The sequence below is a fragment of the Balearica regulorum genome, chromosome 13 (assembly GCF_011004875.1).
Source record: "Balearica regulorum gibbericeps isolate bBalReg1 chromosome 13, bBalReg1.pri, whole genome shotgun sequence".
NCBI lineage: Eukaryota > Metazoa > Chordata > Aves > Gruiformes > Gruidae > Balearica > Balearica regulorum.
In genome coordinates, this window is record NC_046196.1 from 3,864,915 (window position 1) to 3,888,284 (window position 23,370).

The 23,370-nt window shown below is 44.6% G+C and overlaps 1 protein-coding gene across 2 annotated transcripts in view; it reads right to left on the reverse strand.

Annotated features, from left to right (window-relative positions):
• Positions 1-1,192: 1,192 nt before the first annotated feature.
• The window catches only part of CRISPLD2 (cysteine rich secretory protein LCCL domain containing 2), a 32,440-nt gene continuing 10,262 nt past the window's right edge, over positions 1,193-23,370 (reverse strand). For both annotated transcript variants that reach the window (XM_075765383.1, XM_075765384.1), the window contains exons 3-15: positions 22,364-22,482; positions 20,195-20,327; positions 19,955-20,070; positions 17,825-17,925; positions 16,204-16,344; positions 15,279-15,339; positions 14,609-14,675; positions 13,509-13,639; positions 13,315-13,358; positions 12,324-12,396; positions 11,566-11,641; positions 6,701-6,834; positions 1,193-4,643 (exon numbers count right to left, since the gene is read on the reverse strand). In XM_075765383.1, coding sequence (XP_075621498.1) covers positions 4,589-4,643; positions 6,701-6,834; positions 11,566-11,641; positions 12,324-12,396; positions 13,315-13,358; positions 13,509-13,639; positions 14,609-14,675; positions 15,279-15,339; positions 16,204-16,344; positions 17,825-17,925; positions 19,955-20,070; positions 20,195-20,327; positions 22,364-22,482 — 1,251 coding nt within the window. In that variant the 3' untranslated portion in view covers positions 1,193-4,588. The remainder of the gene's footprint in view (positions 4,644-6,700; positions 6,835-11,565; positions 11,642-12,323; positions 12,397-13,314; positions 13,359-13,508; positions 13,640-14,608; positions 14,676-15,278; positions 15,340-16,203; positions 16,345-17,824; positions 17,926-19,954; positions 20,071-20,194; positions 20,328-22,363; positions 22,483-23,370) is intronic.

The following is a 23,370-nucleotide window of genomic DNA, read 5'->3' on the forward strand; positions in this document are numbered from 1 at the left end:
CAAAACCAGAGACAACGCCAAAGGAATGGAAGCTAACATAAAGAATGGGAGTATGAGCCTTAAATTTTGAGGGTTACACTGTTTTTCTCCCTAGACCAAGCAGGACCTGAATTTTGCAATAGCATTTTGGAGCGTTTGGTAGCACTAGCAAATAGGAAAACAAATAACTGTTGCAATCAATAGGATGGTCTGAACAGACTCAGAGTGACCATGAGAATTAGTCTGAATACCCTTCTCTGCTTACTTTTAAACTCCGCTCGTGAAAATCTTCCCCAGTATTTTCAGCAAGGGAAATATTTTTGCAGCAGTGAGAATGGGGGAGAGTGGGCACAAATTGGGCATGAGCAAGTCCAAATGGGCAGTCTGTAATTGCAGAGCACCCAGTAGCCACGAAACTTTCCCTCCAGAAATCATTGGCAGCCCAATAACAATGTTATCTTGTCAGTCCTTGCTGTGGGTTCAACCGTAACTGCAGCAGGCCAGCCTTGAAGTAATGCAAACATCTCTGTATTTTACGTTTATCTTCTTGTATATGTAATGGAAAACATAAAATTTCATGGCCGCCTTGTCAATCAGGACTCCCTCCCATGGCTCAGTCCACATTTTTGGTCAAAAGCCATATGGTGCTCATTGCCTGGAGTCTGAGTCAGAAACCTCCCTGTCATGTTGCTCCTTTAACCAAAACAGTATTGAATTACCATGAAACAATTTGGTTTGATTTGTGGTGCTGTCAGCAAGTATGAGCTTGGAGAAAGTTTCAAGAGGAATTAAAAAGAAAAAAATAAAATCTCTCTATTTTTCCCTTCCAAAAATAAAGGTACATTTAACAACAACCTGGTCAGGTGGGGAGGAGTTAATCTCAGTTGTAATTTGCAGCACTTCTTCATTAAATGCTTTTCCCAACCTGTTAATCTACCTCATCCCTCATACTGCAGGGACGTAGACACTGATTTTTCCCGTATTCTCGGGATGTTTCAGGAAAGGATACCTCTTATTCTTGGTGGGATAGAGGTTGACTTTTAATGCCTGGGTACTGGGCCATTTTATTTATTTGTTTGTGGAACAGACTCTGCACATCCCGATCTTGCTCGGGCTCTCCAGGGGATACTCTAGTCCCCAAGAGTTATCCCAAATAGCTCTTCTAAATACAACCCCAGCTCTGGCTGAGCATTAAAGACAAGGGAAGCATTCATTCTGGGAAGGTTTTATTTCACAAATAATTCAGAAATTAAACTGGGGGAGGGAAGGGGGGAGGAAGATATTTTACAATTCTGTATTTAGAAAAAAATTGCAGTTTATAAACAAACACGTGGCCCCTTGAAAAACATGCAAAGGCACACCAAACATTTACAAGAAACTTTTATACATAGGAAGTAAAATACATCATTTTTCATAGAAAAAAAAAAAAGCAACTCTATGAACTGGCCCTAAATATTTAGACTGCACAACCGACCAACGGGAGACTCCACAGTCAGCTGTTGGCTGAACATCTTAAGATGAAGACATGAACGGAGCCCACGGACCTGACAGCACACCAGCAGCTGGGGAAACGCCGTGCTTCGGCTTTCGCTCCAGTTGCGTTTTCTGGAGATTTGGCGATGCTGAGCCGGATGCTTTGCAATGGCAGTGTCTGCACTGGCAGTTTTGGTTTCAAAACTAAATTTTTTGGAAAAGAACAACCAGGCAGCATCGGCTTTGCCAGGGCTTTAACCAGATGGTCCAGTAAGGGTACACCCGGGTGCTTCAAGTTGGCACGTGCTTACTAATCTGCTGAGCTGGGGTCTGAGGAGGAACGTATCTGGTGATGTAAAGATACGCTGCATCTTTAAGCTGCATTGAAATATATTAGGCTGAGAAATGTTTTGGTATCAGAAATAAAATCAGGAAATATTTGGCTAAAAACTGGTACTGTCCCACCTATATATGAATAGCTAGCACACACGATTGCAAGTAATTGATATATCATGACCGCCTTGGAGGACCTGATCGCCCCTAAATCTGGTGGAGGTATGTTTAAATTAATAGCACCCAGGACCTCGAATAATATTTGTGTAGTAAAGTCACAATTTCTCTTTTGTACAACAAATATAAAAATAAACAGATACAGTCTTAAATTAACATCGGTTTCTAAAAATCCAAACCAGTTGGCTGAAGACAAAAATACGCAATTGTAACTTGAATTAAGCATTTTAGGATATTTCTGTTGGAATAATAATTCTTCCCTCGCCCCCTTTTTTTGTCAGGTAGATACATCCCAAGCTGTTTGGATTTTTACGTGCTCACCATAATCCCCAGAACTTTTCAAGAGCCCTCGCATTTCTTTCCATCATTTTACAGCAAACGTAATTATCACGGACAGCATATTAGAGGTGGGATCCTACGTTAGCATCGAGGCGATTTATGTGCTCTTGCAGTCCCCGTACCTGATTGCATCTCTTACACTTTCCAATTCAATAAATACCACTGTGGCTACTATTTGGCCCATGATGGTCATAGATTCATGCTGCAGTATTTAATGGGCTTGAACCAGACCATGTATAGCATAATTATTCACAGTGGGCAGAAACAGGGAAGCCTTATCTCACTGCCAAGATCTCAAATGCTTCCAACCAGCAGCTTTTCTAAGATTTGTTCCAGCTGTTTTTAACATCAATTTACCCAGTAAGAAAAAAAAAAAAAATCATTTTTCCTATCTAAAGCAAATACTGTACACCTTGGAAGACAATACTATATAAACAATGACGACACGTAGAGTCATTTCTCTCTATCCACCCCAAAGGTAGGTTTGCTGTGCAGCACTTTCAGAGACCCTGCAAAGCAGCTCCTGTTTTACAAAAGGTCTCACCAAATTCAGATTTCACAGAGAAAGAAACCCCATCAGTGAGACAAACTGAGTGATAAAAGTAATTTCCTTGCTGATTTCATGGTGTTTACAGAATTAAAGAAGTGCTTAATCATATAAACATTTTTGGTGTGTGTTTTGAAACAGCTTGAAGAGATGGCTTTTATATCCGTCTAGATTAAACCAAACAGCCTCAGCGTAAGAGCAGCTATGAGACATCTGCCAAATAGAGGGAAATATTTCCCCATCTGTTGTACAGTATTACAACCAAGCTAATGAGCAGAAGGACTATGCATTTACAAGAGCTGAAGAACTAAAGTTTACATTGCCTTCTCATGAGTAATGAGGTTACTGGATGTGTGTGCATCAAAAGACAAACGGATTTGTGTTTTAGACCAATTCTAAAAATTTACTTCCGAAATAAAGCAGACAGTATTCTCCTGCCTTAAAGAGCTGGTCATGCTAGGCTCTTCTCTTGGCTTTGAAATGCATTTGGATGCATGTTGAGACATAAATAAAAAAATATTAAACAACATCATTACAACACTTATGGGTTTTGCAAAACATACTGTCCTGGATATCAAATGCTCACGGGTACAGCATTTACACTGAAAGTGGGGATCTCTTGGTGTCACAAATCGAACAGGAAAAATTCATCTACCCCAATCTATGCTGTATCTTTAAAGTCTCAGAACTGCACATACCACAAAGAGCTTCACGAAGGTGAACATGCTTCCTACGTATGCAACCATTCCTAGCAGAAATAAGATTAACTTTATCACTACTTAACTACTACAGATAAAACAACCAGCACTGCTGTATAAAACAATATGCTGCATTTAACTGAAATTTTATTTGAAATGGCGGGTAGTATAGGATGAGATGTGCCAGCACAGGAGCCCCGATTCACTGACTTCTCTTAGGTCGCCAGACTTGCAAAATACCTGCAAATGTTTGACCAGCAAACACCAAACCTGCTGTTTTGATTATCTGGTGGCCTCATTTTCTGCAGCGAGGATCTCTGCCACCGTTTCACGCCCTACTCCAGTCCCCAAAAAACCTTGATGTCCAGCCGACAAGAACGTCCTCTCCCCAAACGTGACACCATCGTACAACTTAGCCTAGTGCGATGCTCCAGCAGCCTTACACAGCAGTGCTGATGCATGCCACCTTGTTGGGAAAAATACCAAATTTTCTCTTCTTTTGCACAGAAAACATCAAACATACACAAAGACACTCTACCAAAGCCCAGCCTCTCCCCAAAAGATGCAACTTTTAAAACAGTTTCTCGTTTCAAAGGGTCCAGCGCCTGGACAGTCGCTCAATTCTGAGTCCGCTCGGCAGTGCACGTCCTCACACCCATCGCAGAAGATGCTTCACACCTTAAAAATGCCATTCAGGGCCAGGCCGAGATCCCCACATCTGCTGTACATTGAGCCACCGCCATTCTGTGTAGCACACCTCTCTCGTAATTTGAAAGTTAGAACAGTTTATCATTGCTGAATGCCCCTAGAGAAACAAAAACACGAAACGAAAAGATACAATGCTGAACCGGTGCGATGAGATGCAAACAGCTGAGTCGGAACCTGGTGTTTTTTTTTTTTTTTTTTTTTTTCCTTTTTTTTAATTCCCTGAAAGAGATTGGCAAGGAGGGTACGGTCAGAGCTGATGTCGTCAGAGGAGCCTTCCTGTCTCTGGAGATCAACAGAGCGTTCTCCCAAAGAAACCTGCACCTTCCCTGGGAATTTACTGCTTCACAGCAAAAATTCGGAAAGCGTTTCCATCTGAAGGATTCTTCAAGCTGGAGAGAAAAACAAAACAAAAAAAAAAGAAAAAAAACATGTAATGAACCAAATGCAGGCACTGCAGGACCCCTGGCGTGATAGACCTACAGGCAACTCTGAATTTCTTTGGGGTGCACTGCTGCAGCACGCTGGCTCTGTGCTGATATGGTCCTACCAGGAGCAGGAAGAAAGATAAAGAAAGAAAAAGAAGAAGCACAAATCCACAACTTCACCTTTATTTTATGCTTTCAATCCAAATCTACAGTGCTAATGCCAACAAAAGAAGCTGGGAAGCAAAAGCCTCTCTTACAGTGCTAGCTTTTATCCAAGGAACACTGTGCTCCCTTGTGCAGGGATTCAGGCATAGAGAGGAACGTGTTTTCCTAAAAACAGTTGTCAAATAGGCTGGCAGGTTCCCAGGGCCTCTCTGGCCCATCTCCTGGTGCTGGCAATGGGAGCAGCCAGATCAGCTCACGTTAAATGACAATAAATAGGGATATTCATTTTCAATCTGCAGAGGTGCCCCAAACAGCTCCGGCTCCGAGCTGCTGGACGTGGCTCTGTGCGTGGGGGTAAGGGGTTGTTTCTGTTCCCAGCCCTCATTTCTTCAGCACTGCTGGGCTGCAGAACCCCAGGAAAAAGGCAAAATTTCATATTCCCGCAAAATAACACATTCCAACAAGGGTAAAGACTCAGTAAATCCTAAAGGCAACCTTTTCCCGTACCTGTTTGGGTATGTGCCTTTACCAAAGGTTATTTCCAGTGTCCTCAAGGGTAAGGTTTTCACCTTGATCTTTGCAAAGCTATTTCAGCGTCCAGTGGATGTCACAGCACGAAGGTGCTCCTTATTGCTGAGTGTAAATAACACTTTCCGAACCTTCATGCTCATCCCTGCTGTGAGAACGTCTTTGGTTTCCCTCACCTCCTAGATCAGCACCTGGCACTCATATTGCATGTCACTGCTAGCAGTAAAGTTTATTCTTAGCTAGGACAGAGTTTGCCATCCAAGTAAAAAGCTGTCTGGTAGCATAAGAGGTAAGTGAAAGCAAGACAGAGATAGAAGAAAACTCATACGAACAGGAGGTTTGTCACCTAAATCCAATCTACCGAATTGAAAATCACACAACTGCAGAATGCTGACCATGATGGATCTGTACTAAAGAACCCCGTATTTAATGCCGGGAGCTTTCCCGTCTTAGTTTCTTTTCTGAGATGCTCTACAGCATTCTGGGATACCCAATATTAGAATAAAAATAGCAAACTTGTTTGGATTTCTTATGATAATTATAGAAGAGGATCTACATAGAGCAGACAGAACCATGTGAGTAGTGACCAAAACCCCCCACAACGGTGGGAAATTCTATGTTTGCAAAGATAGCTCTGAGAAATCTGTACCATTGCACCAATATCTCAAAAAATACATCACAGAATGAAACAGGAGTTTCAAATTAGAAAGGAGTGAATGAGCTGCCACTCTATCATTGCAGTCATCCCGAGGTGCAGGATTTTGGAAGCACTGGTTTGCAACTGTACCCTGAAACCAGCAAGGTTGGACCAAAAGAAACTACAAAAAAATTACAAGAGTGGCAAAGCCATCTTCAAAAACTGTTTCACCATCTCTCAAGAGGTTAATTTACTCATGCTCTTTCAGAGAGAACAGAGGAAATTAGTTAACAAATAAAAATGCATCCCACACGCCAGAACTGAATGTAAATCCCAATTCTAAGCCTCGAAGCAGGACCCAGGCTGGAAGCTGCAGAAATACCCAACGCTTATCTTCTAATGTGTTAAACACACGCAACAAAATGTATTCATATGGGTCGTACTGTAATAAAAATAAAACAAGGCTTAACACTGTTCGTACCTTTCACACCAATCTGAAAGCAGCTACTCGCTTGTGGAAGGTAAGAGCAGGACAACACGCTCTATTTGTTTGGGTCTCAGAATTCACAGTGACACTGTTAAGTCACATATTTCCAATCCACCAGCCTTTCTGGCTGATACCTGCTGACTTTGACATACCACTGAACACACAATCGAGAATAAGAGGAAAGAACAAAGAAAAAAAGCCCACCTCTCAGACTGGACTCCATTCTTTAGGGACCCAACATAACTTTTCTTCTTTTCTACAGGCATCACGTCCACAAAACCACCTCTTTCATCTGGAATGACTCCTGCGTGCACTGCACTTTTGCAGATACTGGAGCTCTGAAACATATTTAATTATTTTTACTTACAAACTGCCTATGTATTTTATACCTGGAGATATACTGTCTCCATTAGCAACAAGGAAAACCAGGGAATAATAAGAAAAAAAAAAAAAGAAAAAAGGAAGAGTGGAGTGAAAATTCTTTGAAACAATTCTGTCTGTCTTATGGACAGACTAGGGATAAAAGATGTCATGGACCAGATCTTGCAGGTATGTCATAAGCCCCGGCTGTAAGAAGATCCACCACCACCGCGGAGAACAAGCAGCCTTTCCACCACTCCCTCCTGCGGTGGAGCTGCGCCTGGGAGATTATCCAGGGCCAAAGCTGAATCAAGGACAACTTTCCAGCCAGTACCTCTTGGGTCTGCACCAGAGAAACCGCTGCGGCGAAACACTTTGCTAGTGACCAGCCACCTCAGCAAAGTTTATTCACCCAGTTGCTTGAAAAGCAGGAGCTTTTCCTGAATTAAGGTAAATGACCACCAATAATCCTTCTTTCTAGGAAAAACGGAAGGGCTGCACCCATTAAGCAGTGTAGTTTTTGGACAGGCGTTACCCCATAAGACAACACCAAGTGCGGAGGGAGATTAACACTCCTGAAAAGACTAAAGCTTCTCTACTGCACATCGCGCCGTTCCCCTGCTCTCCGAGATGTGCAGAGTCAGAAGAGCTGGAGGAAGACAAAACACTACCAACTGATGACTAAGCTCCCCAAGCATCCAGAAAAGAGAGTAAAAGCAAAGAAGGCTTAGGCACAGCATAAACTTGGCCATCAACCCTCTAGAGGATTTACATACAGTGAGCCGGAATAACAAAAAGCAAAAACCAGCTTTGCACAGGGAACGGCAGCAGGTGAAAATCCCAACCCCATAAACTCCCTGATCACAAAACCGGTGCCAAGGACAAACGTTCCCGTCACGGACGTACGATACGGATCGTGCTGTTTCGTTCTCACAGCCATAAAAGGCAGGTTTGCCTTGTCCCCTATATATTTATCACTTTGGATGGCCTATCTCTTGGCAGCTCTCTGACTTTTGAGTGCCAGTTTGGTATTTTGCTTCTATAAATGGTCAAGGGAGCAAGAGAATGCTGTGCTTGGAAGATATGCTGTGAATTCACCCTAGTATGCGGTGGGAAATCTGTAAATCTAAAATTGGCTCGTAAAATTAAACTTTCCTGAATCAATTTGCAACAGTCTCCACTGGGACACATCCTAAACGATGTTCTTTTCAAGGCATTCCTGTTTTTTTTCCAGGACTTGCTGTTCTGATGCTTACTCAAAGCTTTGACCAACAGGCTTTTTATTGCCTTACCCCAAACCTCCCCTTATCACTCTGTTGGATCACAGCCCTCTCATATCCCAGGCCAGGCTCTGCTTTGATGAACTGATTGCAGAGCTTTCGGAAGATGAGACGTTACAAGACTAAGGCCTTCCCCTCAGATTCAGACGTACAACAGCTCTATGGACAACGCACCGGCTTTCCATCATATGCCCCCTTGGGATGCTCTGAGAGCGTTTCCTGACGAAGGGGACTCTGAGACATACATCATCACGTGACGATGCTTTTTATAGCGGACTATTAGCAATGCTCCGTGACTATGAGTTTAAATCAGCCATAATTTCCTCATTAGTGTGCCCAGCTTAGGTTTAATCATTAAGTTCCTGTCTCCTGAGAGCTGAGCCACCCAACTTGGTTTGCTCCGGTGATAAACCCCTGCCTCGTTATGCAGGTGATCTATCCTCCTCCAACTAATTACCACACAACTGTGGATAAAAGACTTTATCTCAAGAGCAGAGAGCAGTTTTCTCTCCTAGCTGGACTGGGCTCCCAAGCAGGGATGGGGATGCGTTTCCCTTGCAGTCTTACATCACACTAGGAGCCAGGCAGAGTGACAAATGACATTGTCTCAGGAAACTTAAAAGCTCTTTTAGAGCCTTGATAAAAGCCCTCGGGTGTTCACACCGCTCCAGCATCACCCCAGAACCGGTCCTGCCCGCGTTAGCAAGAGCTGGGTTTTATTTCCTAGGCACAATCATGTGTTCATAGAATTATTGGGGTTTTTTTTTGTTTCCTCCCCCCATTCACACAGCAGTGTAAAGAACTTTGCTGCAATGTGCCACCAGGGAAAAAAGGCAACAAATTTTCTGTTCCCCAGCCAGCTGCTGCTCACTGCTGATTTCAGCGCTGGAAGGATGCTGGATACATCCCCCCGCACCTCCACGTCCTGCTGCAATCTGCAAACCCTGCATGCAGGCAGCAAGTCTGTTCTCACCAAGAAGTAATGCTATTCAGTGGGAAGACCTGGGATTTGGGCATGAACTTTCCCCGTAGCATATTTTCTTGCTTTTTGTTCATTTACCCCAAATTTTAAGGCTCCTTTACATCCCTGCTCCACAGTCTTACTACCTTCACCATGAACAATTTCCTGCGCTGCTTTTTACAGCGAAAGCTGCCAATATCTCTTTATGCTTTAAGCCACCAGGAGTACCCAGGAGATAATCTTATAAACATGCAATCCAAGATAATTTTATAATGATGAGTAAAAAAAAAAAACAAACCCAAAAAGAATGCATTGAAAGTGGATAAAAATCGCTTAACACAAACTGAGATAGTGGTGCCTATCACCCTTGAAAAAAAAAATCAGACTTATCTGATAAAAACTGCCAATTCTTCATGGCAGAGCTTTGTTCTTCATGGCAAAACAAATTTTCACATGCCTTCCTGGGATCGTGCAAATGGGAACGCTATCTCTGGCCAAAAGCACCGTGAATCAGGTCCTTACACAGACTAGCCAAGTATTTTTGTCATCACAGCTTGGACTATCGACTCCTTATCTGCCAGAGCACTGAGCAAACCCACGTTTTGGAGAAGGTGCTAAAAGGCCAGAGGGCACTCTGCAGGGTGTACAGACTGGAAACAGGGCAAGATGCTTCTTTTTCTTTTGGATAACTTATTTACGAAGACACAGTTGGAGCACAAGTCCCTCCAGGGCCATGAAGACGTGAAGCCAAAGAGCCCTCCCTTAAGATTAGCACTTGTCTCATCCAGTTTATTCCCTGCTTTAATCGTTCCTGGGCCGTGGGTCGGGTTAAATCACAGCATCCCCTCCTGGAGAGCATCCTGCACAGCCCATGCTCCCCGGGAACAGCCTTTGCCCAAACTCTCCCTGCACGGCAAGCGTGTTTCTCTTGTCGGCTCTCCAGCCAGAGCATTTCTCAGCATCAATACCTCTCCCTTTGCAGCGTGTTCCACAGCCGCCTCAAATCCTTTTTCCCAGCTGGTTTCACCTGCTTTGCTACCAGTCTCGCACTGTCGTAAACCCTAAATCCTTTCCTTATTACGCCTGCATCACGCTACTAGTACAGTAGCCCAGACAAAGGTTAACCAAACCCTCTAGGAAGTGGCCAAATACTCTTTTTTCTTCCCTCCCTATTTTATTTTCCTCCCAAATCACAGTCCATGCCCCCGTTTATGAAACAATACCCAGGGGGTAGGGTAGGAAATGGAGCTTGAGATTCATTATAGCACGCTAATCCTTTTGCGTCAGTACAAATCAGGAAACAATGCCAGCTCGGGATGCTGGTCCTCGCCTAATACCCTTGTTATCGCAGGCCCCGTTCGGGGGTAATCTGAGGTAGTTTTGTCCTCAGTAAAAAAAGAAAACTATTTCCCATTTCCTGCAGGTTGGAGCACGCACAGAGGCAGGTACCGCGGGGTGGCAGCTGCCCGATGAATTTGCATGTGAGCTAGTCCAGGCTAACCTGTTTGTGCAGGTCTGACTTTAAAAAAATTGGTCTGGAGTAAAATAAAAAAAAAAAAAGGTCTGTTTTGTTTATTTTTTTAAATTGCTTTCACAATTGCTTGCCCCAAATTATTGTATGATTTCTGAAGGATTTTTTTTTTTTCTCAGGAGTCTGCAAAGCTCCTCCATGACCCCAAGCTGGGGGTCCACAACCTGCCGACTGCTTCCCCCAGGCCTTCAGCAAGCACGTTCCTACAGGCTGCACACCAGCCAGTGAGCTGGCATCTCTAAACACAACCTCCAAGAGGGGGAAAAAAAAAAAAAAGAAAAAAAGAAAAAAAAGAGGTACCCGCAAATGGAAAAATGTTGAAAACCAGTTTTTAGAGGCCTAATATTAAGAGATTTCAAAAAAATGACTCTTTGCCTAGTTTTAGCATCAAGTCTCTGCTTATCCCCATGAGCAGAGTTTAGAAAAACAAACCAGTAAAACCAACTCGCATGCTTTCTTTCCACTGCTCTGCGCTGCATCCCAAGCGCTCAAAAACACTGCTCAGCTCCAGAAAGAGGGTGACCGGGGAGGGGGGAGAAGGCCGATTTTTGCCAGCTGTATCGCGTGATAGTACATAATCAAAGCCCTTTGGTGCTTTTCCGTAGATCCCAAAACACTTTGCAAAGGCGGACAAGCACTGCCACGGTTTCACAGCCACAGCCCGTACGGCACGGGGCAGTTACGTGACCTGCCCAAGTCCGTAAGAATAAGTCAGTGCTGGAGAGCAGAAAGGCTCCCCAAACCCATTTTGACCCCAGCCCGGTGTCGTAACTGTTGGTGCTGCTTCTTCCTTCTTTCTTCACCCCCATTTACCCATCCCCACATTGCAACGATCACGGAGAGTTGGACTCTCTTCCCTAAATCACAGAGTACGACCCAGGCTCCGCGTCGCGGACGTCGCGATACACGGGGTGATCGGGGAAAGGAGCGTACTCACATCTGCATAAACATTTGTGCCAAACACCGGTGCCCAGTACGATGGCTCGTCTTTACAGTGGGCTGGACAATAAATCCTAGAAAACAATTTATTCATATTTATTCTCTATATCAAGGCTCAACAGGAAAGCAAGCTGCATTCTTGGGAGATTTCAAGTGCCTGCATCTGGTCTGCAGGTGGCAACAGTGAATTTAATTATTTCTTCCCCTCAGATGACATTTGGTAGTTACTGCAGAACTGCAAATAGAGGGGTTTATACCACTAAAAGAGGGATCAGTCTTTTATGACATTTTCAAAGCAGAGTACCTATATTTTTGCACAATGCTGTGCACATAATTATTTGCACGTGTTTGTGCCCCCTGCACCTGCACAAAGCAGCTTTCTAGAACAACCTTCGTCCGTGTGTTAAGGTGGAAAGGAAAGCTGCATCCGAACCCAGCAAGTGCAGGAGAATAAAGGCGGAGTGCAAAGTTGCACACTCATACATAGGGGTGTGCTGAAATGGGATTGCACAGCCTGACTTGCACATTACTGAAACGGTCTGAAAAATAACGTGAATTTTCTATCGCGATGCCAAGAGCAGCGTGGTGGCAGGAGGAAACACACCATTCCCAACCCCTTCCCTCCAGTTCACCTGGTAAAACCAGCTTCATTCCCGCCAGCCCTCAGATCTGGGGATCTCAGCATCCTCCACTGAGCTGTTCCTCCTCAGAGCAGAGCGGGTTTAAGCTGAACCTAAGTACTTGGGCTTGCGTTACCTTGGGCAATGGGTCGCCGGCTTTTTGAACTGGCACAGCTCAGCTACTGTAGTATAGCAATCCAGCGTCTGTGCTGCGGAAATAAATATGGAAAGGCAAATTACTAGAGCTAATAGCCGCAGAAAACACAAGTCACAGTCACGCAGGGCATCTGGTGAGAGCCGCGTCCAGCTGAAGGCACCAGGAGGAAAGCTGCTCGCTCCTTTACCAGCGGCACGCACCCAGGAGAGGGCTGACCAGCTCCCCAGCAGAAATCCTGCTGCCATACTACAAAATGGCCTGAAAAAGGTCACAGCTTTCAAAAGAGAAAAGCGGCTGACCCACGAGATGGTGTATTTTTGCTACAACTCCAGACGTGGAGGCCAAATAACCCGACGTCTGTAGCTTTCCCTGAAAGTGGCTCGAGTGGATCTAATCAAAATGATGATTATATGGAGAGGGAGGAATTATTTAAAGATATTCAGAAAGTGGGAATTGTTTAAAAAGTAGAACTCCATAGTATTTATTTATATGTTTATCAGAAATACGATGGCTCACTCTTATAAACTAATTTCGTATGTACTATGTGTTTTATTACACTATTGTGCTATTATATTAGGTGCTATTCTTTTTTCAGCTTTTATACAGCCTTCACACTAGACTGAGACTTTCACAGAAGGATGGCTCATCTTCCATCACTTTACTGTCAGCACCTTGTGACACTGCACCTGATGTTTGGACCCGACCATGATCCATCACCGGGAGATGCTGCTGGAAATGGCCTGTTATCACCCTTTTCTCTACCGTCCTCTTAGAGCCCTCAGAAAAATGAGGTGGTTGATGGTGGAATTGCCCGTAGTGGGTGATGGATCACCACTCTAGGGTGTCGTTGTGGTACTGAACCATTTGACATGACCACTTAAAATGAAAAAGCCCACTGTAAGGAATGATGTTTTCAAGTATCCCATAAAACATGAGCAACAACGGCTTCTTCTCAACTTTTAAAACTTACTTGTGACTTTGGAAACCATGAATGCATTTGAAGGTTTACTTTTCCTGCAAAACAAGCAAACAAAAACATTTATTGAAAAAAGATAAGCATACTAGAATTACTTGAATCACTACGTCTACATACGAGTAACAAAGATGACTGAACATCTGCTTATATTTATAACAGATACAAAAACTTATTAATGAAAATAGCACCTAAAAGACTCCACGCCATTCCTGGTAGACTTCACAAAAGCCGGTGTCCTCCCCTTCCTCGTGATATCAACCAGTCCTCCTTTGTTGTCCAGGATGCCGTAATGAATTGCAGCACGACATATGCTTGACGACTGACAAGAGTACAAACACAAATAGGATGTGAAATAAATCTCATTCACGGAGCGACGCTGACCAGCCGCTGTGCAAAAAATGAAGGAGAAATGAAACCACCACCAAAGCGCCAAATGGAAAATAAGCTGAGTACACTCCTTTGGAATCTGGTTGTTAAATCTTACTCTTACACAGCCTTATTCTTTTATTATTATTATTATTATTTTAAGCACTGCCTGGTTGAATGGCAAGCTTTTTTTAAATAACAAGACCATACATTTAGATACAATTTAGAAGAAAAGCAGCATTGGAAATCAACGGCCAGTATGAAATATTTCCAGTTCTCAACAAAACATTCAAACCCAAAATACTTCTGCTGAAACCACTTGGAGGAGGCGGCTGTCTGCAATCACGGAAGTTGCAGGGCAAAACGTACCATGGGCGATGCAGTCACGCACCAACGGTGAGAACGGGGAAAGCAAACATGGTTTTACACAAAACCCCTTTTATCTTCAACCTTTCTTCACCCCAAAAGTAGTTTTGATGGGAAAATTGTGCCACGCTTTAGTTACAGACTCTCTTGCTAATTCAAGATTCAGAAAATCAGCCCAAAATATTATTTAGTTACAATATTGAACAGCGGTTTTCATATAAAGTTTCTGTTCAGCGTGACAGCTGCCCACACTAAAGAAGAGATCATTGTAAGAACTGTCTGTTGATCCCCATCCCTCACTTTCCATGGGTTTCATTGCACATTTAGGGCATTCATGACAAAATCAAGTCTGGAATCACTCTGCCTTTCCAGACTGCTTCTTTTTTCATCACTAAGATGAGGAAAATACAGATAATCTTTATTAGCACCATTTTACAGCACCACAACTGGAGAATACCAACAGCCAAATTACACTAGAATTGTTGGCTTTTCCCATTTCTGTTATTACCGCTAACTCCCCACAAATTACATCTATGAGCTATTAAAAGGTACTTACACTCTCATAATAAAATGTTCCAAAGATCTTTCCCTTACTGTACAAGCAGCCAGCTGGGCACAAATACCTAGTGAAGATATATATCTTTGAGGGTGGCAAAAAAACAATTCAAGAAAAACAGACTTTGACTCTATTTCATTTAATAGTCATTCCATTCATTTCACGTAACTCTTCCATTTAAAAACAAGATTGCAAAATAGCTAGTTTTTAAAACAGTTTCTCCACCCTCCTTAAAAGCCTGACCAATATTTAGATTCTGTGGATTTGGGTTTTCTCCAAGTGATAAACTGTCCCATTCTTTGCAGAAACCTTAACCAGAAGTTCTTGACTGGCTGGGAGGGGACAAGCCATGAATTATTGGTCTGGCTTGGACAGTGGTGGAATGCAGGAAAAAGGCTCAAATATGACTCTGCCAAAATTTATTAAATGATTTTGGACACCTGAAACTGTGGGTCATCATGGCTGAATAGAATAAACTGAGTGACCTTATTGCTAGGCTTGGCTGAAGGCTTTGTCTTAAGAGAAATTAAGGTTTTTTTAAAAAAAAAGAGATCTACCTAGATAGTCACAAAAAATACAAACTATAGCCTATCCTATATTTGCAAGAACCGGACAATTTTTAGGCCATTTTTTCCCCGCAGTGCTCCAGGAGGTATCAGTAAAACGCTACCTGTTGCATGTTGAGCCTCTGCATTTGTCTCTCATCTTGGTTTCACAGGTAATGACTTGTGCTGGGGAGAAGAAAAAAAAAAAATAAAGAAAATAAATAAATATTTTAAAAATTAAAGAGACTGCCACAGCCTGCTCTCAAACTACAGAGATGAGCAACCACCATGCATCTTTCCTGGAGGTCTTTGGTTCAGCGAGATAAAATCTTATCTCAGATGAACCCAGCCTGGAGAAGTTCATGCCTCTTTAGCCGTTCACCTGAGACAGGTGTCTTTGGAAATATTAGCAAGGAAGAAGCATCTGACAGTTGAAGGCTTTGATTTACAGCCCGAGGTCTGCAGCCAGAGCTCTCATTCTCCATTTAATTACAGACTCTTGAGATGCTGGCAGATAAACTTGAAAAGGATGCATTGGCTTGCCTCACCTTGCTTTCACAATAAGTCTCTTTTAATTAACAGCGATTAGAAAACAACTGAGGAAGTACTACCAGCTCCACAAATAACTTCAGAAATCTTCCCAAGCAAGAAATAAAAAGGAAACAAAGGAAAAAAATCCAGAAAAGCTGCAAAGGAGGTAACTGCTGCGTGTGGAGCATTTTAAATGGGAAATAAAACCGGTATTTCCTAAATTGATTAGTGGACAGGGGACATTTGGTTCATTGATACTTCCTTAACATGGCTTAAAAGAACAAATAACTATTGCAGACTGACGTGCAGAAGGCACGAGTGGCTTTTGAAAGCTTTGCTCCCCGCTTCTCCCAGGCTTCTGCTATAATTAACAGAGAATTTTCACACAGATTACCTCCTCCTCCACTCAAACATCCTCCCAGTTATTTTTCTACTGAGCATCCTTATCGCTTTCCACACCTTTTCCCATAAAGGTACTTTAAAACTTATAGGAGCTGAAAAAGAAAGAGGTTGTCTTACTCATGTAGGTGTCTGGGATGGTCTTCTTGGGCTTGCTTTCCGGAGGGTAGAACCACATCGGCTTTTGGTCCGTGGCCTGTGAAATCTCCACTTCGTTAGTCTCGTCTGCCTCAGAGATGACGGGATCTTCGTAACGGTAATCTTGTTAGAAGAGGGGATTAAAAATAATTACAGCGTGTTCGCGTAGAAGGGGAAGTCAGACAGGTTCGTGTTTTGAGGGACGTGGTTCGGTGTGATGAAGATCTGCTTTTAAATGGTTGGAAACTCGAAAATGCCATTTAAAGGCAGCACAGGGCTGTTGCCAGGGCAGGTACAGCACTGGAGGGGATATCTGTACACAAAGCAGCATTTAGAGCACCTTACAATAAAGGTTTGAAATGATCCCCACCGATTAGTGAAAAAAGTGCTGATATTTCTTCTCCTGTCTCCCATACGGCTCTTTCTCTCTGGAGGAAAACACAAATTTGCTCCAAGTCGTGCAAAAAAGAGGGCCCTAGTATTTTCCCACCTGGTTTGCTTCTTCAAACCAGCCCACAAGCACGGCTTCAGCCGATGCTCTGGTAAAGCACGGGTCCTGCTGCAGCGCGATCCTGGCTTTAGCACCTGCGGCATGTTTATTCCTCACTTTGCCTCCGCCAGCGAAGCAGCCGCCTGTTATTGCAGCCGGGCAAAGGGATTTGGTGCCAGCAAAATTCATTCCGCTTGGCCGGTCCTACCCGAAACCCTGCGCCGCTCTCGTCAGCAGCAATGCGGAGAGGAACGATGCAAACTAAGGGATGACGGATGGTGGCTCCCAGGGAGCTTTCTACCACCCGGGCATCTCCTCACCTCTCCCTGCTGCATCCCACCTGCACTCCAGGGACCTTCCTCCAAACCCCACAGGCTAAAAAATGATAAATGTGACATATGCAACATTGCAGCAAAATAAGCCTCTGCTTTGGGCAAGTCTGCAGGGAACCTGCCTGCTTCTAAGACCCCAGTTCTCTGTGAAGCAAAACACATGGGAGAAGAAAAATGCCCTCAATGCATGACTCCAGAAAATCCTGCGTGCTGTGGGGATAGCGCTGCTTCACTGCAGAGTTCAGTGTGAAGAATATTTTTTAGATTTTTTTTTTTTTTTTTCAGGAAAAACCATCCACGCTTCCCTCCTCTCCTCCAAGAGACACGAATCGCTATATTCATTTTGCCGCCGTGAAAACCAAAGTGGGGAGGAGAGGGAAACGCTCCGTCCCCAGCCCCTGAAGGAGCGGGGCAGGCGGCCAGCCTTTGCCCACCCACATCGCCTCTGGTAAGCACCGGAGAACATTCCCTTCCCAAACAAACCCTGCGAGGACGGGATCGCTCCTGCCAGCGCTCAAAATCCCACTGGAGCTCCCGAGCCAAACCCATGTAAGCTCAGAGCAGCTTCCCCTCGTCCGAGCTCCAGGTTTGAAGCAGTTCAGGGCTTTTCGGTTTCAGCAGCAGCCACCGATTTACCACGTGTCATGATGTTGAAATATTAAAGATGGCTAATTCAAAGGCGCATAAAGCTGCGGCTGCTTCTAATTAAAAGTTTCCAGGCATAAGTTTGCTCCGGCCTTTTCCCCAACCCGGAGGGTGCCCCAAGCCCCCCACCACGTACCTTTGTAGCAGAGGTTGTTCTGGCAGCCTCCTCCATAGCTCGGCGGGCACTCAGAGCAGGGCCGGCCAGTCCTGTACGGGGCTTCTCCGATCCAGTTGCCCCTGCAAGCGCAGGATCGACGCACACCCGTCAGACACCCAAATACCCATCCAAGCCCCTGAAACCACCTGAGGAAAGTGGTGTTTCTGCTGTGCTCGTCCTTAGATAGGGGGCTGTAAATGGTGAAAAGATGGCCTGTCCCCACTCTTGCCATCCCCGTGCTGCCTGTTGTTCTCCAGCGATGGCTCGGCAGCTGCCTGCCTGCTGCCTCCGTTTGCCTGACACTTGCCTTCACCTCTCTTGTTCATCAGAACCACAAATCTCCCACCATTTTCTGGAACACCCCTGGGGCAGCTGCACGGGACAGGCTGGAGCGCAGCTCCTACCATTTAAAAGCGGCTCCATTTCCCGTCTGGAACCATTTCCCAACAGAAAACCACCAGAAATACACGGACCCTCACGCCAGATCATCTGGGAAGCAGAGCAGCACTTTGCACTCTCTCCTCACCCAACCTGACCTCCTCAAGTCCCCAGTTTTGCCTCTGAGGTGGCAGAAACATCATCCTGGTCCAGAGCAACTAAGCAAAGACTAAACAACCAGCCTAGGAAAGCCTTGTAAGAAAAACGTTCCTCCTCATTTCACCTCCAAGATGACATTTTTAGGGTTTTGCTTAAATAAATTGAGTGCAATATCGCTTTTACATTAAACTCCAGTATAAATACTGCGATCTTATGTAAACAGAAACAAATCAATGGATTACTGCGTTTTCCTCAAGAAACTACCCAGAGAAAAAAAAAAAAAAAAAAGCCCTTTTTGGCACTCTGTATTACAGACTTTAGGGGCTGAGAAGGTTGAAGGAGCCGGAGTTCAGCCCACGGCTACGAACCCTTCGGTTATTGCTCTTTCAGCTGTCTCCACCTATAAGGCTAGATGAGGACAATGCGCACTGATGCCAGAGAGAAAAGATTAAGCAGAAACTGCAGAAATAGAGTATTTTTCCATCCATCAGCCCTGAATGGATGATGTGCGAATAGCCCAGCCTGCTGCGGGAGCTCCATGGGAGACGGTGCGATCCCGTACGAGGGGCGGGTTATTAAATCCCACCAAACCACAAAGCATGATGTGCTCTGTAGCCAGCGTGGGGAGAGGGGCTTAGACAACCCAGCCATAAGGCTCTGCCTGGATCGCACTATGAGCTGCCAGCTCCGTACCCGCACATCTTATTTCACTGCGTTATTCTGCCTTAAGATCTCCAGAAGTCAGATGCCCTCCAAGCCACTCCGTTTGTATACAGCGATTTCCCTATTTCATTTGGTTGCTCAGATTTAGATCGCCAAGGACTTGGAGTGGGAATGATTCTCCTATTAGCTGTTAAAACAGAAAATATTAATTGCCATTGCCACGGAGGAAACTTCTCCTGGATGTAGTAGTCAAGAAATGTGATTTTCATTGTGAAATTTAATCAAACCATTGGGTAAATGGTATCAATCAAGATTTTGCTATTTCACTCTTTTTTTTTTCTTTCTTTTTTTTTCCTTTTTTTTTTTTCCAAGTCACAGGCAGCTCCTCGGGTCTGGTATTTCTCTCTTCACAGCTCCTTGCAGCGGGCCCCAGCTCGCTTCACTTCCACCAGCGACCGCTGCAGGGCCGGCTTTGCCCGCAGCAGCGGTGTCTTTAAACCAGCAGATTTTGCAAGGAGGGGTGGTAAAAATGTGTCACGATACCACAGCCTACCTGGCTGGGTCCGGAGGCTGCTGCTGGAGCGGCGTTAATCACCACCCCATCCCCTCCCAGCAGCAGAGCGCGAGCAAGCCTGGCTTGGCAGCACACACCAGCTCCATCCCGGCCATCTCCTGCTCCTCCTTCCCATGGCAGGAACATCAAAGCTCCAGCCTGGCCCCAGCCCCTCATTCAGTTTTCCAGGCAATGCTCAGAAGTCTTGAACCAGCTCTGTGCTGCCGTCTAAAGAGAAAATTTAAAGCCACAACCACCAGTCTAGACTGCCTGAAATCTCTTCCCCAGATCCCGGGCTAGTTAAGCAACATGCCAGTTTTAGGAAAGCTGGAGAGAGCCCAGCTCATCCGCCTTACTTCGGCGAGTAGTTGCAGACCAGGTAGACAGCATTCTCCCAGATTTCTCCCCAGACGTTCATCTGCTTGCAGACGTTCACGGCACAGCCGATCTTGTTCGTCGTGGCCCAGACTATCTGCAAGTGCAACGCGGTTATCGGAAATAAGCAAACCAGCCCACGGTGGGCACGCATCGCGGTGACAACTGGGACACGGGGGGATGCAGAGAGTACAGGTACAAAAGCCCTTCGTCTCCTTTACCTGGGTGTAATGCGTGCACATAGAGCCAGTGCATTTATCTGGGCACCACGGGTTGCACTCGTGAGGATACGGGTACGTGTAGTCTTTAACTTCATCATACCAAGACTGGACATGGAAAGCTGGAGACCGATACCTGTATGAGCAAAGAGGGTTTAAAATCACAAAGTTCTGGTAGAAGTTTTCAAACAACACCTGTAGCCTCCTGCCATATTGTAAGCTCAGATTTTTTAACACAAGTTTTGCTAATTTTTATATAAAAGCTTCTTCAGGCAAGTTCCATTTATTGAGAAGGTGTTGCTTAAAGAACCCAGTAGCATGTTCTAATGAACAGGAAAAAAATCTCATCGAATATGTTAAAGATTATTTTTTTCCCCAAGATTCCCAGCCCAGTCTGACTTTCTGTATTGTTTATAGGTTTGACATGCTCTTCAAGTCCCGCTGACCTGAAACGTCCTCCTGACTTTTCCACACAACTACAAAAAACTTCTAGTTTGGCGGAAAGCAGTATTTTGAAAGTAAACAGAAGTTAAGGTTTGCCAAAGATCTTGAACCGAAAGCTATCGAGTACCTATTTTACCACCAGGCAATTTGCTAAATCTGGAAGTACGCTAGCAGCTAATACTCTAAGACCTTTGAAAGTGAGTGAGCTTTTTCACGCTCACATCACACCAACAGTTAGTAGTGCAGACTAGTTGGTGCACTACACCTACCCCACCATTTATTGCAGCAACTTCCCTCTGCACGAAGCCCCCGTGCACGCTGCATGTACTTTGTGCAAACTTCGCGCAAGATATTGCGGCCTTGCAGCGCTGATGCGACTTGTGCTGTTTGGGGGAACGCAAACGGTGTTAAAACTGCCTATAGAAACTCATGTGCATTTTGCACACTAGGTACACAGTGAGCAAACGGAGCAACCTGCAAACTCTGTATCAAAGCGGAGCAGCACTTCAAACCCACTACTTTTTATTGCTTTCAACAGCTCACATGAAGCAAGCGGCCAGAAACACAAATGATATCATTACCAACTGGAGTTTGTTCTTTCAGCCAACTCTTCATTAAAAATCATTCATTAGAAGTATTTTAAAAACATTAATCTCATGATGTCATTAAGCGAATACTTTCCGAATCCTATTTTACAGGAGAGGAAATTGAGGCAATCAAGTTATGGCCCGTTCCTGAAAAAACTGAGATAAATCTGATTTCTTTTTCCTCTCACTGACTGCAAAGGGAGGGAGATTGGATCTACCTCCATCAGTAACCCGTGGCCATCTTGAACGCTTGTAGGAGAGCCAAGAACAGCCCAATCTTTTGACTTTGTTTCCAATGGATTAACCACTCTACTTTCCAATCATTATTTAATTCTGCCAACAAAAATGGGCCTGATTTATATATCGGGCCAATTTCACACCAGCAAATTTCCATTGCTTTCAACCAAGTTTTACCTGATTTACAACAAGCGTAACAGCATTTCCACCCATTAAGGCTCCCGAGCACATACAAAATGTTTGCTGCACAAAGCAAGCTTTAACCTATAACAGGCTTAACAACAAACAAATTCCACCATGAGATGGAGAGGCAAATCCATTTGGAAGCCTTAACGTCAGCTTTCCTAGCTAGGTTAACAACTCTAGGTTAAAAATCTTCCCCAGAAAGTTGGGGGGAAAAAAAAATCTGCAAAGTGGTTTCAGTAAAGAGAAATTAGGAACTGGATAAATATTTAGGGGAAATACAGCAAGATATAATTAAAAAGTGTACAGCAATGAGTTCTGAACAACTCGTAGCTGAGTTCAGACATTGCTCCTGAGAAACTTCAGCTTTCAGCTGGTTCTCAGCATGGTGCCAGCAACTCCCCTGAAACAGCAGATTTAGGAGTAAGGGTTATGGCTTCTGTAGCTGTTCTCTTTAAGGAGTACGAGCTGCAGTAGCTGGAGATACCGATAAACGGACTAACCCACATGAATGTTGGTTTGGTGGGAACAGTCAGCTGAAGGTGGCTGCAGACGTTATCGCTACAATCATTTTGCTGCAGCAGTACCAATTATCGATCCTCACCTTTTCTCCTGTCTCCCCAATGCTCTAAGTATCAACAAGGCAAATGTTTCCAACTGGCTCTAAAGGAGGATCCATAAATTGCTCTTTGCAATGAGCTTGTAGCACCCCAACTCTTACCTGCCCCAGTGAACTGCCAAGTTCTGTCCAATTGACCTGATGAGGGTGCTAGGCCCATGGTCCCAGATGCACTGCTGAGCCCAAGCGTGGGCTGATCTTTCCAGCTCATCATCCCAGGTCTGCGGGGGGTGGGGAGAGAAAAGAACAAGTCAATTTATCATCTTAAGCTTATTAGATCAAGAGACTCAACCCACAGCAATTAGAGAAGAAAGAGAGACTAAATTACAGCTCGCCCCTGGTGTCTGGCCTGTCCTTGTGAAGCCAGCACATTTTAATGATGTACCCTGACCTCAAAGCAAGTTTCTCAAGACGTGCCCCTGCCATAGAAGTGCAGGGCACTAAGGGGTCTATTATTTTTCCTCCTTGATGTCATGCTGCTTAGGAGATGCTTTGCATAAGTTAGCAGAAAACAGACCTCAAGAACCCAACTAGAGTACCCACCCTAAAACATAGCAAGACATTCTTGACAGGTGTTTTTCTAATCTGGTTTAAAAAACCAGCCCAAAACATCACAGACAGAGATCCCAGCGCTTCCTTGTGACACCTGTTTCTGAGATCTGCAAGACTTCTAACGTGCAGTCAGTTCTGATGTAGCTGCAGCAGGATTTTCCATCCATTGTCCCTACTACCAGGACATTTCCTGGCTTTCCCATCAAGGGGAACTCCAACAGTGGATGTACTCTTGCCCTTCACTACCAACACAGGTGGGGATTTTTGGCCCAAAATCTTGTGCGAGGGGTGTGGGCCTGAGCCTCCCGGTCCCATCTCTCCTTCTCCTTCCAGAATAACTGCCGAGTCCACCGACGGATCCAGTCAAATTTATCAGAGGTAGCAAAGTCCCAGAGCTGTTAAGCTAATAATCCCTCTCACTGAAACAGGCACCAGGTTAGAAGTGTCAAATCCCATTTATGTTCCCACTGAGGGAAGGACGTTGGTGTGAGATCAGTCCTCATTGAATATCAACCAGCTGTAAGCCAAACGAGACTCAAACACAATACAAAGGCAAA